The sequence below is a fragment of the Pelophylax lessonae genome (genome assembly GCF_965119305.1).
Source record: "Pelophylax lessonae genome assembly, chromosome: 11".
NCBI lineage: Eukaryota > Metazoa > Chordata > Amphibia > Anura > Ranidae > Pelophylax > Pelophylax lessonae.
In genome coordinates this window covers 168,929,053-168,947,273 of record NC_138778.1, presented here as the reverse complement: position 1 = coordinate 168,947,273, position 18,221 = coordinate 168,929,053, and the positions used below count along the sequence as shown (strand labels likewise).

Below are 18,221 nucleotides of genomic sequence, written 5' to 3'. Positions count from 1 at the left end.
TAAAAAAACAAAAAAGAAAACACAACCATACATTCCCATATACACAATCCTTTACCCACATTTGATCCAGGGGAAGGCCAAAAACCCCAGCAAAGCATGATCCAATTTGCTTCAGCAGGGGAAAAAAATCCCTTCCTGATCCACCGAGAAGCAATTGGATATTCACTGGATCAACTTTACCTATAAATATTAGTAGTACCCAGTTATTAGGAAAAGAATCCAGGCCTTTTTAAAGCAATCTAGTGAGCTGGCCAGAACCACCTTTGGAGGGAGTCTATTCCACATTGTCAAAGCTCTTACTGTGAAGACACCTTTCCGTATTTGGAGACAAAATCGCTTTTCCTCCAGACGTAAAGTATTTCCCCTTATCCTCTGTGATGACCTTAAAGTGAATAACTCAACACCAAGTTCACTATATAGACCCCTTATGTTTTTATACATGTTGATGATATCCCCCTTAATCTCCTCTTCTGAAGACAGAATAAATTCAGTTCCTCTAATCTTTCATTATAGCTGTGCTCCTCCATGCCTCTTATAAGTTTGGTTGCCCTTCTCTGCACATTCTCAAGTTCCCTGATATCCTTTTTGAGAACTGGTGCCCAAAACTGAACTGCATATTCCAGATGAGGTCTTACTAATGATTTGTACAGGGGCAAAATTATATCTCTCTCTCTGGATTCTATACCTCTCCTAATACAAGAAAGGACTTTGCTTTGGAAACCACAGCTTGGCATTGCATGCTATTATTAAGCTTATGATCTACCAGAACACCCCGCTCCTTCTCCACTATGGTTCCCCCCAGTTGTCCTCCCCATAGTATGTATGATGCATGCATATTCTTAGCCCCAAAGTGCATAACTTTACATTTATCAACATTAAACCTCATTTGCCACATAGTTGCCCAATGAAACAGTGCATTTAGGTCAGCTTGTGTGTTGGAGACATCCTGTAAGGAAGTTATTCCACTGTATAGCTTGGTGTCATCTGCAAATACTGAAATGGTACTTTTAATCCCAGACCCCGATTCATTTAAAAAGATAAATAAAAAGAAAGGGTCCAAAACACTGACCCTTGGGGTACACCACTGATACCCTTAGACCGTTCAGAGTAAGAATCAATAACTACTACTCCCAGTTTTCTATCCATTTACAAACTGATCTTTCGAGGCTTGTAGACTTTACCTTACACATTAGCAATGTGTGGGGAACTATGTCAAACGCTTTTGCAAAATCCAAGTATGCTACGTTCCACAGCTACCCCTCTGTCCAAGGTTTTGCTTACCTCCTCATAAAAAGAAATCAGGTTTGTTTGACAACTTCTGTCTCTCATGAATTCATGCTGTCTGTTGCTTAAAATATTTTTTGCAGCAAGAGCTCATCTATGTGGTTGTGACGGAACCGGCCCACACCATGCTTGAGTGCTTCCGTCAGTATACTGCTTCCTCCAGTCTTGAACATCGATATCAGATATTATAGCCGCCTATTGCATTTAAGAACTAGGCAGAACTTTTTTAGCTGCAAATCTGGAACTGTTTATTAAAAAAACTCACACAGAATATATACCCCATCAGGTCAGGTGCTTGATTGCATTATCGTATGCAGTTGAAATTGTATACAGAAAAATAATTAACATACCTAAGGAACAACCAACACAAACAGCATACTACTTTCTCACTAGCAACTACTAGCTGACAGTGATTTAATTAACAAGCTAATTAACCGGGACATTCGTGTTTCATTCCTTCAGACTTGCCGGCATTGAGCTCATGAAGTATCTATCATGAGGTACAATAGGTGAGTTAATTAGCACAAATAACAATATATGGAAGACAGTTGGTTGAGCTGATATTAGCATCTGCTATAAGTCTGACTGTGTGGAGCAGTCCCTATTAGTAATGGACAGCCAGGCCCTAACAGGGACCCCGGGCCTAGAGTCCTAGAGTCTGTGTGTCTTGAGGAGACATGGACTTGAATCCAAAGTAACATTACTTCAAGGCTCCCCCCAGGATACAACTCACAAAGAGTAGTGTTCCCCTAAAAGCCAGGGCCCATAGCCAGTAGGCAAGAGGCTAGCCTGCAGTCCCCTCCAAAAGCCTCTGTCCTGGGTGAGTTTATCACAGTGGTCTTTTATTAAACTCTCCAGTATCTTCCCGACTATTAAAGTTAAACTATCAGGTCTAGAGTTACTTTGTAAAGACTATGATCCCTTTTTAAATATAGGCACCACATTGGCTACCTACGCCATGCCAGTGGTACTATTCCAGTCCTTAAAGAGTCCCTAAAAATGAGAAACAATGGCTTTAAAATGACAGAGCTCAATTATTTTAGGATCCATAGTTGGATGCCATCTGGTTCAAGCGCTTTATCCACCCTTATTCTGTCTAAATATTTCTGGATTCTATCACTTTTGAGTCTTTTTACTATTAATATATTTGAAGACTTTTTTGAGGTTTGTCCTACTTTCTTTTGCGAGCTGTCGTTCGTTTTGTATTTTTGCGTCCTTGATTTCCTTTTTACATTTTCTGTTATATGCTTTGTAACATTTAAAGCGTAACTCCACTTTTGAGAAAAAAACATTCCCCTGTGGGTCACTCTCTACATTATGAGGATTTTAACAAACTTTGTTGCAGATTCCTACCTTTTGTTATTCGGAAGAAATTATTGTTTGTTCCTCTCTGCTGAGTGTTTAAAATGGGAGTGGTTTCATAATTATCTACCAACTGTGGCAGCTGCAGGACACTAATGAGGAAATCTGCTGGGCCTGCATCCCTTTAAAAGTGCTCCTATTTGGAGTATCTCACCCAAAATTACATTTTTGCTGCAGGGGATGCCAGAAATCTGACTTGTTTCTTAAGCAGACTTCTGGGAAAATTGATGAGGCAATCACACAAGCAGGAAATTATGTTTCTGGGGTGTGATCAGTACACATTCTGTGTACAGAACAGCTCCAGGTAGCCATATTGCATTGCAATTTCAGAAAATACAGCAGCTGCAGATTGAAAAGGAAGGGTCATTTTTAACAACATTCAATTACAATATGATTTGTGTCGCAATTGTATACACTATATTCTTTTTCTTTATTTGCTTTTCTATTTTTCCCCACAAAAGTGTAGTTACCCTTTAACCACTTGCCGTCACTGCACTGCCTATTTACGTAGGCAGTGTGGCTCTCCCAGGCAAAATAACGTTAATAGGCGTCATCTGTATGGGAGGCCACTAGGGGGTGAGCGCGCTCCCGCCGCCGATCGTCAGGGGGGAAGCCAGTGCAGGTGTCAGGCGGCTCCGATTGTCACTGGTACCCCAAAAAGTGTCAAAAATGTCAGTCAGGGGTCCGACCTGTCCGCCATAATGTCGTAGTCCCTCAAAAAAAAAAAAAATCGCAGATCGCTGCCATTACTAGTAAAAATAAAAAATAAAAATGACAAATCTTTCCTGTAGTTAGTAAACGTGATAACTTTTGCACAAACCAATCAAAATACGCTTATTGCGATTTTTTTTTTTTTTTTACCAAAAATATGTAGCAGAAAACAAATTGGCCTAAAATGTTAAAAAATTTTGATTTTTTTGGGAATGTTATGTAGCAGAATGTGAAAAATATTGTTTTTTTTAAAAAATTGTCACTCTTTTTTTGTTTATAGCGCAAAAATAAAAATCGCACATCAATACCACCAAAAGAAAGCTCTATTTGTGGGGAAAAAAAAGTCGTAAATTTTGTTTGGGTACAGTGTCGCACGACCGCACAATTGTCCGTTAAAGAAACGCTGTGCCGAATCGCAAAATAGGGTCTGGTCATTAAGCAGGAAATTCTTATTGTCTTAAAATGGTTAACCACTTTACCACCGGAGGATTTTCCTGCTTTACGTCCAGGCCACTTTTTGCAACTTGGCACTGCGCGACTTTAACTGACAATTGCGCGGTCATGCAACCCTGTACCCAAACATAATTTATGTCCTTTTTTTCCACAAACAGAGCTTCCTTTTGGTGGTATTTGATCACCTCTGCGCTTTTCATTTTTTGCGATATTAATAAAAAAAGAGCGAAAATTTTGCGAAAAAAATTGACATTTTCTATTTTCGACAGTTAAAAAATATCCACTATATTCCATTTTTGTCATATATTTAGGCCAAAATGTATTTCTTCTGGTGGTATTTGATCACCTGTGCAATTTTTAATTTTTGAAAAAAAGAGCGACAATTTTGAAAAAAAAAAAAACAATATTTTTTACATTCTGATATATAACATTCCCCCCCAAAAAAATGTAAAAATCTAAATTTTAACATTTTAGGCCAATTTGTTTTCTGCTACATATTTTTGGTAAAAAAAAAATCACAATAAGCGTATTTGATTGGTTTGCGCAAAAGTTATCACGTTTACTAACTATGGGAAAGATTTGTCATTTTTTTTGTTTATTTTTTTTACTAGTAATGGCGGCGATCTACGATTTTTTTTGCGGGACTGCGACATTGCGGTGGACAGACCAAGGGGTATTTTGCGATTCGGCACTGCGTGATTTTAACAGACAATTGCGCGGTCGTGCGACGCTGTACCTAAACGAATTTGACGTCCTTTTTTCCCACAAACAGAGCTTTCTTTTGGTGGTATTTGATCACCTGTGCGATTTTTACTTTTTGCGCTATAAACAAAAAAAGAGCGTAAATTTTGCAAAAATAACAATATTTTTCACATTTTTTTATATGAAATTCCCCCCCAAAAAAATGTAAAAATCAAAATTTTTTAACATTTTCGGCCAATTTGTTTTATGCTACATATGTTTGGTAAAAAAAAAAAATCGCAAAAAGCATATTTTTATTGGTTTGCGCAAAAGTTATCGCGTTTACTAACAAAGGGAAAGATTTTTGTCATTTTTGTTGTTTTTTTTTTAACGCGTAATGGCGGCGATCTGCGATTTTTTTTAATTTTTTTTTGCGGTACTGCGACATTGCGGCGGACAGCGCGTGCGTGCCGCAGAGAGAGGGGAGAGTCTGGTGACGTAGGTCTACGTCGCCAGACTATAACGAGCCACTTTGCTGCAGTACCAGCTCAGTGAGCGGTCGGCAAGTGGTTAAACAAGGATAGTGTTCCTTCATTTTCATATTTTTTAAAAGCTCTTTTCTTATTTATAGATTTTTTTAACTTTGGCCGTGAGCCACATAGGTTTTTTAGCCTTTTAACCTTATTGCCCATGGGAATATACTTTGCAGTGAGTTTGCATACAGTCTTTTTTAACAATTCCCATTTCTGTTTTCATCAATGCCAATATTCCCTCCCGGTCTTGGAGAGCAGCCCTCATCCTTGGACATTTTTTTCTCTTAAAGTTAAGTGTTTTTATATTTCCTGTTGCTTACAGCTAACATTAAATTAAATCATATTATGGTCACTGCTACCCAGATGTTCTTTTATATGAATATTGGTAATAAGTTCTGCATGGTTTGAGATTACCAGGTCCAGCAGAGCATCATTCCTAGTCGGGGCCTCAATGAACTGCACCATAAAATTGTCTTGTAATATTGTTATAAATTTATGCTCTTTAACTGTTCCTGCAATGCCATTACCCTAGTTAATGTCTAAGTAGTTAAAATCCCCCATTATTATCACTGTCCCAGCTCTTGCAGCCCTTTCTATCTGTGCAAAGAGCTGAGTCTCCACCTCCTCATTAATACTGGGAGGTCTATAACAAACTCCAATGATAATCTTTGAATTAAGCACACCCATGTACATTTCCACCCATACTGCTTCAGCCTCATCACCCTCTCCATCAACTAGGTCCTCTTACCTACTCATTTGAGATCACTTCTCACATAGATACAGACACCACCATCCCTCCATTTTACTCTGTCTTTCCTAAAGAGAGCATAGCCAGGAATATTAATAGCACAGTCATGTGAAGAATGAAGCCAAGATTCAGCAATACCAATTAAATCATAGTTCTCCTCGTGCACCAGAGCTTCCAGTTCACCTATTTTGCTTCCGGATAACAGGAACATGAAGAGAAAGTGGCTGCACACCAAAACAATAACTTGATAGTAGAAAAGATTTATTTGTACAAATCTGGATACAAGGTACAACAGAATGGAAATGGTAGACACGACCAACAGCGTGCTTGTTCACTACTTGTGTAGTATACTACTACTACTACTTGTTAGTAGGGAACAAGCGTGCTGTTGGTCGGTCATGTTAAATGCGTCTACCATTTCCATTCTGTTGTACCTTGTATCTAGATTTGTACAAATAAATCTTTGCTACTATCAAGTTATCGTTTTGGTGTGCGGCCACTTTCTCTTTATGTTCCTGTTTATACTGTGGCGTTCCGAGGTCCAGCACCCATGGCTGATTGTGGATATAGATCCACCTTAGCAGTGTACATCTTCTTTTCAGCACGTATTTTGCTTGGCAGACTTCTGGTGAACAAACACTTTAATTCATTGTCATATTTTGCACACTTATAATGTTTTTTTTTTAGTACAAATACTGCCATTTCCAATCGAACCTGTCTGCCCCAATTTATTCTAATTCACCCTCCCCCCTCAATCCTAGTTTAAATACTCCTCCAGCCTTCCAATAAACCTCTCCGCCTGCACAGCAGACCCCCTTCCATTTAGGTGCAAACCATCTTTAGCATACAGGTTGCACCCCGATGAAAAGTCAGCCCAGTGCTCTAAAAACCCAAATCCCTCCTTCTTACACCAGGTCTTTAGCCATGCATTCAGCATTCTAATCTCCCCCTGTCTTTCCTTTGTTGCACATGACACAGGCAATATTTCAGAGAATATCACCTTGGAGGTCCTTCCCTTAAAGTGGCAGTCTAGTTCAATAAATTGGTTCTTAACCATTTTGCGCCGACGTAACGCAAATATGCGGCCTCGGCTTGAAGGGGTTGTACTGGGGTGATGTTTAGAGCCGACGGCTTGCTTTCTTGTAATGACAGCCAAGGGCCGCCTCCTGCGACTCGCCCAGGTCTTCCATCCCACCTCCACCGGCTGGCCGAAGACTCAGACAAAGCCGCCTTCGGCTCCGATTGGGTCTCCGATGTAAATTTATCAACCCTGTCCATCACATGCTGAATCCTGGCACCAGGAAGGCAGCAAACCATTTGGTTGAGGCGATCCTGGTGACAAATTATTCTAATATTCCTTATGATTTTAGGATCCCCTATTACCACCAACTTTCTAGACCTACCTGCACTACCCCTACTAGATGGGCTGCTCCCCTGGCTTGAAATATATTTTGGAAATAGAGATGTTATTACTGCTGTGTGTTTATGTGTAGCTTTCTGAATATTTTGCTGGCTATAATGTTATGGGCTGTATGTATTTACTTTAATAATACTTTTCAACAGATTCCTGCTGAATTGGCTGAAATTTGAACTGTGGGTGGCCCTATCAGAACCACCTGTTTTGATAAAAGTTTATGTAGCCTGTCCTCCCCTTGATTCCGGATGACAACAGCTCTTCGGGCAATGCCACACCCTCTGAAACAACCAAGGCTGAAGAAGTAATATTTATTTGGGCTATAGACCCAACAAAGAAACCGTATTATAATGACAACATGGTGTAAACTGGGTGTTACTGAATCCAAACCTTACCAGGTACCTGAGTCCTGACTGAAAGGGATAAAGTTCACACTGCCTAGGTTTTTTTATACTTGTTCAAAAAATACTTAGTCAAACAAATTCTGCGGCAGTGATGTCCATCACTAAATCATGCCTGTTTTTATTGCAGTGCGATCTTAGGGCCCAAAGTTTTCTTTTGCAAAAAAAATATGTGTTTATGAGATTTGCAAATCATTGCATTTGGTTTTTTAGGCAGATTTTATACAGCGTTATTAACAATTTATTTGGAATTGGGGTTGAAAGACCCATCTCATTGCTCCCATTTAGCTCTAAACTTTTAGAATGGTAAGAGGGCACAAGTAATAGGTGCCCTCGCACATGGGACAGGGGATGTTAAAAAAAAAAAAAATTTGTGTCAGAATTTATTTAATTTATAGGACACTGCCCCTTTAAATGTTATAAAGTAGCCCCTCATAGTTTTGGCGGGCTTCACAGCAGCGCGCGCCCCTCTAGAACATTCTGACCCAAGGCTTTATATAGGGGGTCTCTGAGGTAAGCCCCTCAGTTAGGAAGTGACTGCCTGGCGAGCTCCCCTCCCCCCCACCCGTCGCTGGCACTTTATGTGGTAGAGTCACCCTTGGATCAAGGGGGGACTTTGGTGGTTTTAAATATGTTTATTTTCGCTCGAGTTCTGGGACTGAGCGATACAGATTTATGTTTTATAATTTTGTTGGAATTGAAATTTATTTGATGGAATTTTGAATAAATAATTATTTAATTTATTTATAACCAATAAAGTGCCACGGCCATTTATTTATGCCAAAAAATTAATTTGTGTTTGTTTTTATTTATAGTATTAGTTTAGTTATATTATAAAAATACATCCTCCTGGCCCATGCTTAGTCTACAACTGTCTGAGCTCCTGCCTCTCTGAAAACAACCTTCTTGAGCCCTTACAGTTTGGTTTTCACTCACAGTACTCCACAGAAATTGCAATACTAAAATTCACTAACTATTTACTAACTACTAAAACCAGCGACCACTCCGCACTCTTACTACTAGAACTTTCTGCATCTTTGATACTGTTGATTACCCATTCTTCCTCAATAATTCTTTCATCAGCTCATCACCCACAGTTATTCCCTTTTATATTTCTCTCACCCTACTAGATTGTAAGCTCTTATGAGCAGGCTCCTCTTAACCCTCTTGTATTGTAACTGTACCTTTATATTGTAAAGCGCTGTGCAAACTGATGGCCTCCTGTATGATAATCCTATATGATAATAATAATGATAATAAATCCATAATTTTGATAGCACAACCCTTAACTTTTAATACCTTCTGTTCAAAGACTGTTTTCCCATATGCACTGATTTAATAGTCTCATATACTGTGCATGGCACAAATATTACTTTTGCTTTTCTGAAAGGAATATATGATCCTAGGTGTTTAAGTTGTAGGTCTGCTGAGTAAATAGTCAAAAGTTTAAGTCTTTCTGCTCACACAGATGAGAACAAAATATTCCACTACATTTCAAGCGCTTAGCAGATTGATTGATTGAACATATTTGCACAGGTATGTCAATATGTCTAGCATGTCAATGTTTCCTTTGCTCTTATCTATGCCCTGGGGTCATTTTATGTCGTGTATAAATATGACCCATGGAGGATCCTGTTTTCCCATGCATTTGTGACAGTTTCAAATAGATATATGCTGTAGAAAGCAAATACATTCAGAACACAGTTACACAGGGGTCACATTAGATACAATGTACTTAGGGGCCCATTTATAAAGCAGTGGCCATATCCTAGAAAAAAAAAGAAGGATTTGCAGATTACCAACAGCTGTGGGAATAAGGTACACTATATTATCAAAAGCATTGGGATGCCTGTCTTTACACGCACATGAACTTTAATGGCATCCCAGTCTTAGTCCTCTAGAACTCTTCTGGGAAGGCTGTCCACAAGGTTTAGGAGTGTGTCTATGGGAATGTTTGACCATTCTTCCAGAAGCTCATTTGTGAGGCCAGGCAGTGATTTTGGAGAGAAGGCCTGGCTCCCAGTTTGCTCTCTAATTCATTCCAAAGGTGTTCTGTCGGGTTGAGGACAGGAATTTGTGCAGGCCAGTCAAGTTCCTCCACCCCAAATTCGCTCATCCATGTCTTTATGTTGGGAGCATGAAATTGTCCAAAATGTCTTTGTAGGCTGACACCTTAAGAGTTCCCTTCACTGGAACTAAGGGGCCATGCCCAACACCTGAAAAGAAACCACGCACCATAATCCCCCCTTCACCAAATGATTTGGACCAGTGAACAAGGCAAGTTCCATAAAGACATGGATTTGCATAGTTAGTCGTGTTGAAAAAAGACCCAAGTCCATCTTGTTCAACCAATATAAAAAAAAAAAAAAAAATCATACAATCTTATATACTAAATCCTATACCCATAGTTCCTTCCTGATCCTCCGAGAGGCAATTGGATATTCCCTGGATCAACTTTACCTATAAAATGTTAGTATCCAGCTCTATTATGTACATTTGGGAAAGAATCCAGGCCTTTTTTAAAGCAATCTACTGAGCTGGCCAGAACCAGTTCTTGAGGGAGTCTATTCCACATTTTCACAGCTCTTACTGTTAAGAAACCTTTCTGAATTTAAAGATAAAATCTTTTTTCCGCTAGACGTAAAGAGTGCCCCTTTGTCATCTGTGATGACCTTAAAGTGAATAATTCAACACCAAGTTATGTATGTGTACATGTTAATAATTTCCCCCCTTAATCTTCTCTTCTCAAGAAAGAATAAATTGGACGAGAAGGCCTGGCTCGCAGTCTCCACTCTAATTCATCCCAAAGGTGTTCTATCCGGTTGTGCAGGCCAGTCAAGTTCCTGAACCCCAATTCACTCATCCATAGCCAGATTTGCTAGATTTTGCTGGTTGGAAGCTGAAGAGTGGGATCTTTCCTTGAAGCTTTTTAACAACTTAACCGCTTGCCGACTGCCGTCAGTAGATTTACTGCGGCAGTCAGCCCCTCGCAGGCAAAGTGACGTTAATGAACGTCACTAGCCTGGGAGGGTATGGGGAGAGAGCGCGCGCCCGCGGAGGCGTGCTCCCGCGCGGTCACGGACCCCCCCCGCGCGTGTGACCGGCGGACCCGATGTCCGCCGGTCACTCGGCAATCGTCAGGGGAGAGGGAGAAAGTCAGGCGGCTTGTGTAAACAAGCCACCTGTCATTCTCCTCAGTGTAAAAACACTGATCACAAGGTTCTACTATGTAGAACCGTTGATCAGTGTCCTTACACCTCAAGCCACAGCCAATCACAGTAAGAATCACGCCCCTAGGGACACACACAGCCCCTCCCTCTCAAATAAAGTTAACCCCTTCACTACCAGTGTATTTTTACAGTAACAGTGCATATGTATAGCACTGATTACTGTAGAAATGTCACTGGTAACCCCAAAAGTGTCAAAAATGTCAGTCAAGGGTCCGATCTGTCCGCCGCAATGTCGCAGTACCGCAAAAGAAAAATCGCAGATCGCCGCCATTACGCGTTAAAAAAAAAAAACAACAAAAATTACAAAAATTTTTCCCTTTGTTAGTAAACGCGATAACTTTTGTGCAAACCAATAAAAATATGCTTTTTGCGATTTTTTTTTTTACCAAACATATGTAGCATAAAACAAAATTGGCCGAAAATGTTAAAAAATTTTGATTTTTACATTTTTTTGGGGGGGAATTTCATATAAAAAAATGTGAAAAATATTGCTATTTTTGCAAAATTTACACTCTTTTAGCAGCCAAATCCTCCGGGGCTTAAGTGGTTAAGGACTGGGCCTATTTCTGTTTACAAGCTAAAATCAGTATTTTTTGCTAGAAAATTACTTAGAACGCCCAAGCATGATATATTTTTTAGCAGAGACCCTAGAGAATGACATGGAGATCATTTCTATATTTTATGTCACAACGTATTTGCGCAGCAGTCTTACAAACACAATTTTTTTTAAAGAAATACACTTTAAAAAAAAAAAAACAGTAAAGGTAGCCCAGGTTTGTTTGTATACTGTGAAAGATCAGGTTACCCCAAATAAATAGATACCTAACATGTCATGCTTTAAAATTGCGCACACTCGTGGAATGATGACAAATTACGGTACTCCTTAACCAACTCAATACTGGTGTATATACTATGTATGTATATATATGTAACTCAATACAGCACTTTAACCCCCTTCCTGCCCAGGCCAGTTTTCAGCTCTCAGTCCTGTCGTATTTTGAAAGGCAATTGCGCGGTCATGCAAAACTGTACCCAAATGAATTTTTTATCATTTTACACAAATAGAGCTTTCTTTTGATGGTATTTAATCTCTTCAGCTCCAGAAGGAGCTTCCTGACCAGGCCATTTTAAACCCCTTCCTGACCAGGCCATTTTTTGGGATTCGGCACTGCCTTGCTTTAACTGACAACTGCGCAGTCATGCGACACTGTACCCAAATAAAAATTGATGTCCTTTGTCCAGTCACAGCAGGAGCATGGCGCCGGTGGCCACCCCAGAGCCGACAACGAGAATCATGTACAGGTACATGATTTTGCACTTAAGGGCTGCCCTGCCGCAGTAAATGTACGTGGGACAGTCGTAAGTAGTTAAGAAAGGCATGGACTGCAGAGAGAGAGATATAATTTTACCCCTGTACAAATCATTAGTAAGACATCATCTGGAATATGCAGTTCCGTTTTGGGCACCAGTTCTCAAAAAGCATATCAGGGAACTGGAGAAAGTACAGCGAAGGGTAACCAAACTGATAAGAGGCATGGAGGAGCTTATCTATGAGAATAGATTAGAGGAACTGAATTGATTCTCTCTTGAGAAAAAAACATTCCCCTCTGGGTGATCCATTTACATTAGAAGGATTTTAACAAACTTTGTTGCAGATTCCTACATTTTGTTATTCTGAAGAAAGCATTGTTTGTTCCTTTGTGCCTCTGTGCTGAGTGCGTGAAATGGGAGTGGTTTCAGCTGTGGCAGCTGCAGGGCTTTAATGAGGAAAGCTGCTGAGCCTGCATCCCTTTAGACGTGTTCCTATTGGGAGTATCTCCCCAAAAATGACATTTTTGTTGCAGGGGATGTCAGAAATCTGATTTGAGAGAGAGCGCTCTGTCAGGATGAGAGACTGCCACTAATAAGAGAGAGAAAGACTGATGAATGCCCATCGTCTGAGCATCAGGTATGATATTATTGGAATCATATACCTGGTTTATACTTCATGTTGGCTGTTATAGATCCGGTCTGATGAATACAGTGGGAATCAACTACTAACCCTGGCTTATACTGTACTTATGAGAAAGGTCCTTACTGACCCCCTATAATTTAGGGGTCCACCATATCTGGTAAGCAGCCTGACTCACTGGGTGACCCTGTGATTTGGTGGAGGTGTCTTTCTATTGGAAGAAGCACAAATATAGGATTCTTCAGCTTTTCCATCTACATCGGACTGTTTGCAGTGGTTTAAACTTATTCCTTTGTTGGGACTATTTTGCCACTTGGTCACGATTTATTTGGCACCATATTTATTTGTATGGCATATTATTTATGTTTATGTTTTAAGTATATACTCACCTAGCAAATATTACCAATCATTTGGGTTTTGCATTATAGATATACTGTTTGTTTATATTCACTCACAGCACATGGTATTGCACAATTGTTTTTCTCTATATATTCATTATTAGGTTGAGCGCAGCCATTATATTTCACTATATAATTTTGTCAAAGTTGATTCAGAGAATATGCAATTGCCTCTCGGGGGATCAGGAAGGAATTTTTCCCCCTACTGGAGAAAATTGGACCATGCTTTGTTGGGGGTTTTCACCTTCCTCTGGATCAACTGTGGGTATAGTACTGTGTATATGAGATTCTAGATGACTAGTTATGTTAATCCATGTCTTTAGGGACCTTGCATTGTTCACTGGTCTAAATTATTTAGTGGAGGGGAGATTCTGGTGAGTGGTTGCTTTTCAGGGGTTGGGTTTGGCCCCTTAGTTCCAGTGAAGGGAACTCTTAAGGCATCAGCATACCAAGACATTTTGGACAATTTCATGCTCCCAACTTTGTGTTTCAGGATGGCCCCTTCCTGTTCCAACATGACTGCGCACCAGTGCACAAAGCAAGGTTCATAAAGACATGGATGAGCGAGTTTGGGGTGAAGGAAACTTGACGTGGCGTGGCGAGTCCTGACCTCAACTTGATAGAACATCTTTGGGAAGAATTGGAGCGGAGACTGCGAGACAGGTCTTCTTGTCCAACATCAGTGCCTGACCTCTCAAATGTGCTTCTGGAAGAATGGTCAAACATTCCCATAGACACACTCCTAAACCTTGTGGACAGCCTTCCCAGAAGAGTTGAAGCTGTTATAGCTGCAAAGGGTGGGCCAACTCAGTATTGAACCCTTTGGACTAAGACTGGGATGCCATTAAAGTTCATGTGTGTGTAAAAGCAGGCGTCTGAATACTTTTGGTAATATAGTGTATCAACCATTTTTGTTTTCCGACTACGTATCACTTTTGGGAGGCCTTGGAGTGCCAAACACCCAAGAAATTACATTTATACTGTATCAGATATAACTTGCCCATGTGTTTCCCCTTTCAGACTCATTAGACACCGGATTGCGTTCATTATCATGGACCTTTCTGGGCCTTTTTTTTTCTAAGCTACTGCCTAACTAAATAAAGATCAACCTGTACAACATTTTATCTACTGTATGCATTGTACCATCAAAGGCTGTATACATACACTATATTACTAAAAGTATTAGGACACCTGCCTTTACACGCACATGAACTTTAATGGCATACCTGTCCTAGTCCATAGGGTTCATAATGAGTTGTCCCACCCTTTGCAGCTATAATAGCTTCAACTCTTCTAAGAAGGCTGTCCACAAGGTTTAGGAGTGTGTCTATGGGAATTTTTGACCATTCTTCCAGAAGCTCATTTTTGAGGGGGCTGATGTGGATGAGAAGGCCTGGCTCACAGCCTCCGCTATAATTCATACCAAAGGTGTTCTATCAGGTTGAGGTCAGGACTCTGTGCAGGCCAGTCAATTTCCTCCACCCCAAACTTGCTCATCCATGTCTTTATGAACCTTGCTTTGTGCACTGGTGCGCAGTCATGTTTGAACAGGAAGGGACTATCCCCAAACTGTTCCCACAAAGTTGAGAGCATGATATTGTCCAAAATGTGTTGGTATGCTGACACCTTAAGAGTTCCCTTCACTGGAACTAAGGGGCCAAGCCCAACCCCTGAAAAACAACCCCACACCATAATCCCCCCTCACCAAATGATTTGGACCAGTGCACAAAGCAAGGTCCACAAAGACATGGATGAGTGAATTTGGGGTGCAGAAACTTGACTGGTTTGCAAAGAGTCCTGACCTCAACCCGATAGAACATCTTTCAGATGAATCAGAGCGCAGACTGTGAGCCAGGTCTTCTCTTCAACCTCATTGCCTGACCTCCCAAACGTGCTTCTGGAAGAATGGCCAAACATTCCCATAGACACACTCCTAAACCTTGTGGAGAAACCTTCCCAGAAGAGCTGAAGCTGTTATAGCTGCAGAGGGTGGGCCAACTCAATATTAAACCCTACGGACTAAAGCCCCGTACACACGCGTCGAAAATTGGCAGGGAATTTTCGTCCAACATCCAATCTGCCGATTTTCGGCTTGTTAGTATGATGCTTCCGACAAACGACTCCAACTTTTCGGCCGAAAAAAATCTGGTGTGCAGACTATAACATTTTTGTTGGCCGTCAAAACACGGACGATTTTCGTGCAGTCAGTACTGATTTCGACAGGGAAAAATCTGATGAGCAAGACTGGGCATTCTCAGAGAAGAAAGAACACAAAGAAATCAAACCAACACATGACATCACTTCTGAAGTAGATTTTTGTTGGGCGAGAAAATTCGCGTGCAGTCTAGGCACATTCCAACCAACAAAACACCACTCTGGACAAAAGACGGACGATCGGTCGGCCGATAATCGTTGCATGTGTACGGGGCTTTAGACTAGGATGCCATTAAAGCTACCAATTCCCTTGTTGGTTTTGTTTTTTTTTTTTGCATTTTTTCCTACTGGAAAGAAAAGTCAAACAAGGCAAATAAATACACAAAAAAAGAAAAAAAGGGGCAATTTAAACCCTATTGCACTCTGAAACAAAAATCTTAATTTGCCCTACACCAATTTAGGCGAAATGTCAGAAATTTCACAGAAAATTAGGTAAACTGAAAACTTTAAAATTCACTTATATCTATCTAGGTAAGATCTGAGAGACCTTAATAAGATTTTGCAGCCAGTGATAATTTCTAGTTTCACCTACAAATTGTAGTGCAATACAAAATCTCAGTGTAAATCAGGAAATCTGGTTTGACTTACATAAAGGAATGCATAATAATTACATATAGGATATAATATCAAGATAAGCTATACATAATGTAAAAGTGAATAAAAACATGCAAGACAAATAAAATGTTAAATGGTTACCTACAAATATGAAAAATGGTAAAAAAACACACAAATACATAATGTTACTATATTGTATATGTAATAATGCAGTTTATAATATATTAGCATAGGGTTGCATGGTAATTAAACAAAGCACCAACAAGCTAGTACTTTATTAAGGCATTCCTTAAACCAATAGGTATGACTTACTTGAGATCTCCTGAAGGTGATCGGAGCAACGTTGAACTCTTGTGTCACAGTGGCTGCACAGCTTATACATTTGTACTGGAAAGGAGGCGTAACACAAATACTGATGCACACATACAGCACATGAATGTTCATAGCATTTGCAATATAAAAATTGAAATCTGCTGCAAATGTAAAAAAAAAAAACATTATGAACTCCAGCTGAAAAAAAGTTACATATTACAGACAAATTGTCTTTTCTACTACTAAATGACTTACCAACAGAAACATGTAATATGCATAAAAGCAGGGATCAAATACACATCATCTTCAAAAATGACTTTATTGTGCTTCTCACCCTGCATTAAGGCTAGGTTAACACTTGTGCGGCGCTGCAAGCCACATTTTGCGTGGGCACGGCAGCTTATTCATTGCACCTTTTCCTGAAAACACTGCTGGCACGGAGTCTGCAAGTACAGTGCAGCTCCCAATGTGGGGAAACCGCGCTGCAGTATCCGGTGCGTGGGGGTGCCATTGGGATTAATGGCACCCCCACACATCTCCTAAACTGCAGCACCTTTTTGCCTGCGGGTGATTGCGGGTGCGGGAACAGGTGCGGTTCTGCAGCAGCAACCACCCGCAAAAGTGTGAACCCGGCCTAAGACTACCAAAATCGAAGGACTAATCATATGTTTTATCACTTAGTTTTCATTCGTTACCTCTATGTTCACTGACATGTTTACCTGAACACAAGTTATATTCACTATACAGTAAAACCTTGGTTTGAGAGTAACTTGGTTTAAGAGCGCTTTGCAAGACAAGCAAAATTTTCAAATAAATTTTGACTTGATATACAAGCAATGTCTTGATATACAAGTAGCCTCAAGTCACAGCTGAGTATAAAAGAAGAAGAGAGGTGCTTCTAAGTGTAGCAATATGGTTACATTTAATGAAGGTACAACATTTAGCAAATCACGTGGTTGATGATTAAAACAGGCACATCTAAGTATGCAGGCATCCAGGGTAAAGCTGTCCACATAGACCATCCTCTGCACCACCATCTACGTCATCCCTTCCATGCTGCCCCTCGCTATCAGATCGCTTTACTCCAGGGTGGTCTTCCCGATCAGGATTACAGACTAGCAGCCGGTGGTTCAGAAGATGGTCTATGTGGACAGCTTTACCCCGGATGCCTGCATCCTTAGATGTGCCTGTTTTATTCATCAACCATGTGAGTTGCTAAATGTTGTACCTTCATTAAATGGAACCATTTTGCTAAACTTAGAGGCGCCTCTCTTCTCTTTTGATACTCTGTAGCTCCTGCTGGATTTTGCTTCCAATCCCCTTGTGGAAGCGGCTATTTGTGGATGGACATTTTATGGTTACACAACCTATCACATTGCTATAATCTTTTTATATGGACTATAAATTGAAAGATTTATGAATAAATGGTTGTGGAACGAATCATCTGAGTTTCCATTATTTCTTATGGGGAAACTTGCTTTGATATAAGAGTGCTTTGGATTACAAGCATGCTTCCGGAACGAATTATGCTCGCAATCCAAGGTTTTACTGTACTATGTACTGTGGTCTAATACAGAGGTCACCAACCAGTGGGCTGTGGACCATTGATGGTCCATGAGAAAATTTTGGTGGCCCCCCAGGGGTTCTGCCGCAAATCAACATTGTGGTGGATGTGTACCTCCCAATGTGGTTCTCAATGCACGCTGACAGTCAATACTGATTGATACATTGATAACCAAAGCATCCAATGTAGTTCTGGCTCCTGTGAACTCAGAGGGAGGTGGCGGGAGTAGTGCAGAAAGTGGGAGATGAAGAAGGAGGCAGCGCTGATAACAGACTGTGGGAGAGAAGCACGGAGCTTGAGCACATGGCTGGATAAAAGAGGTGAGATCCAGTGATAAGTCTTTGTAAGGTGGCAGTGTGATGAATAGTGTGTGTGTGTGTGTATGTGTGTGTGTGTGGGGGGGGGGGGGG

The 18,221-nt window shown here is 40.5% G+C and overlaps 1 protein-coding gene across 1 annotated transcript in view; it reads right to left on the bottom strand.

Annotated features, from left to right (window-relative positions):
- The window catches only part of LOC309566934 (NXPE family member 1-like), a gene marked incomplete at both ends in the record, with an annotated part of 56,624 nt that overhangs the window by 25,010 nt on the left and 13,393 nt on the right, over nt 1-18,221 (bottom strand). Inside the window, one exon of the mRNA XM_082272262.1 lies at nt 16,248-16,285. Coding sequence (XP_082128388.1) covers nt 16,248-16,285 — 38 coding nt within the window. The remainder of the gene's footprint in view (nt 1-16,247; nt 16,286-18,221) is intronic.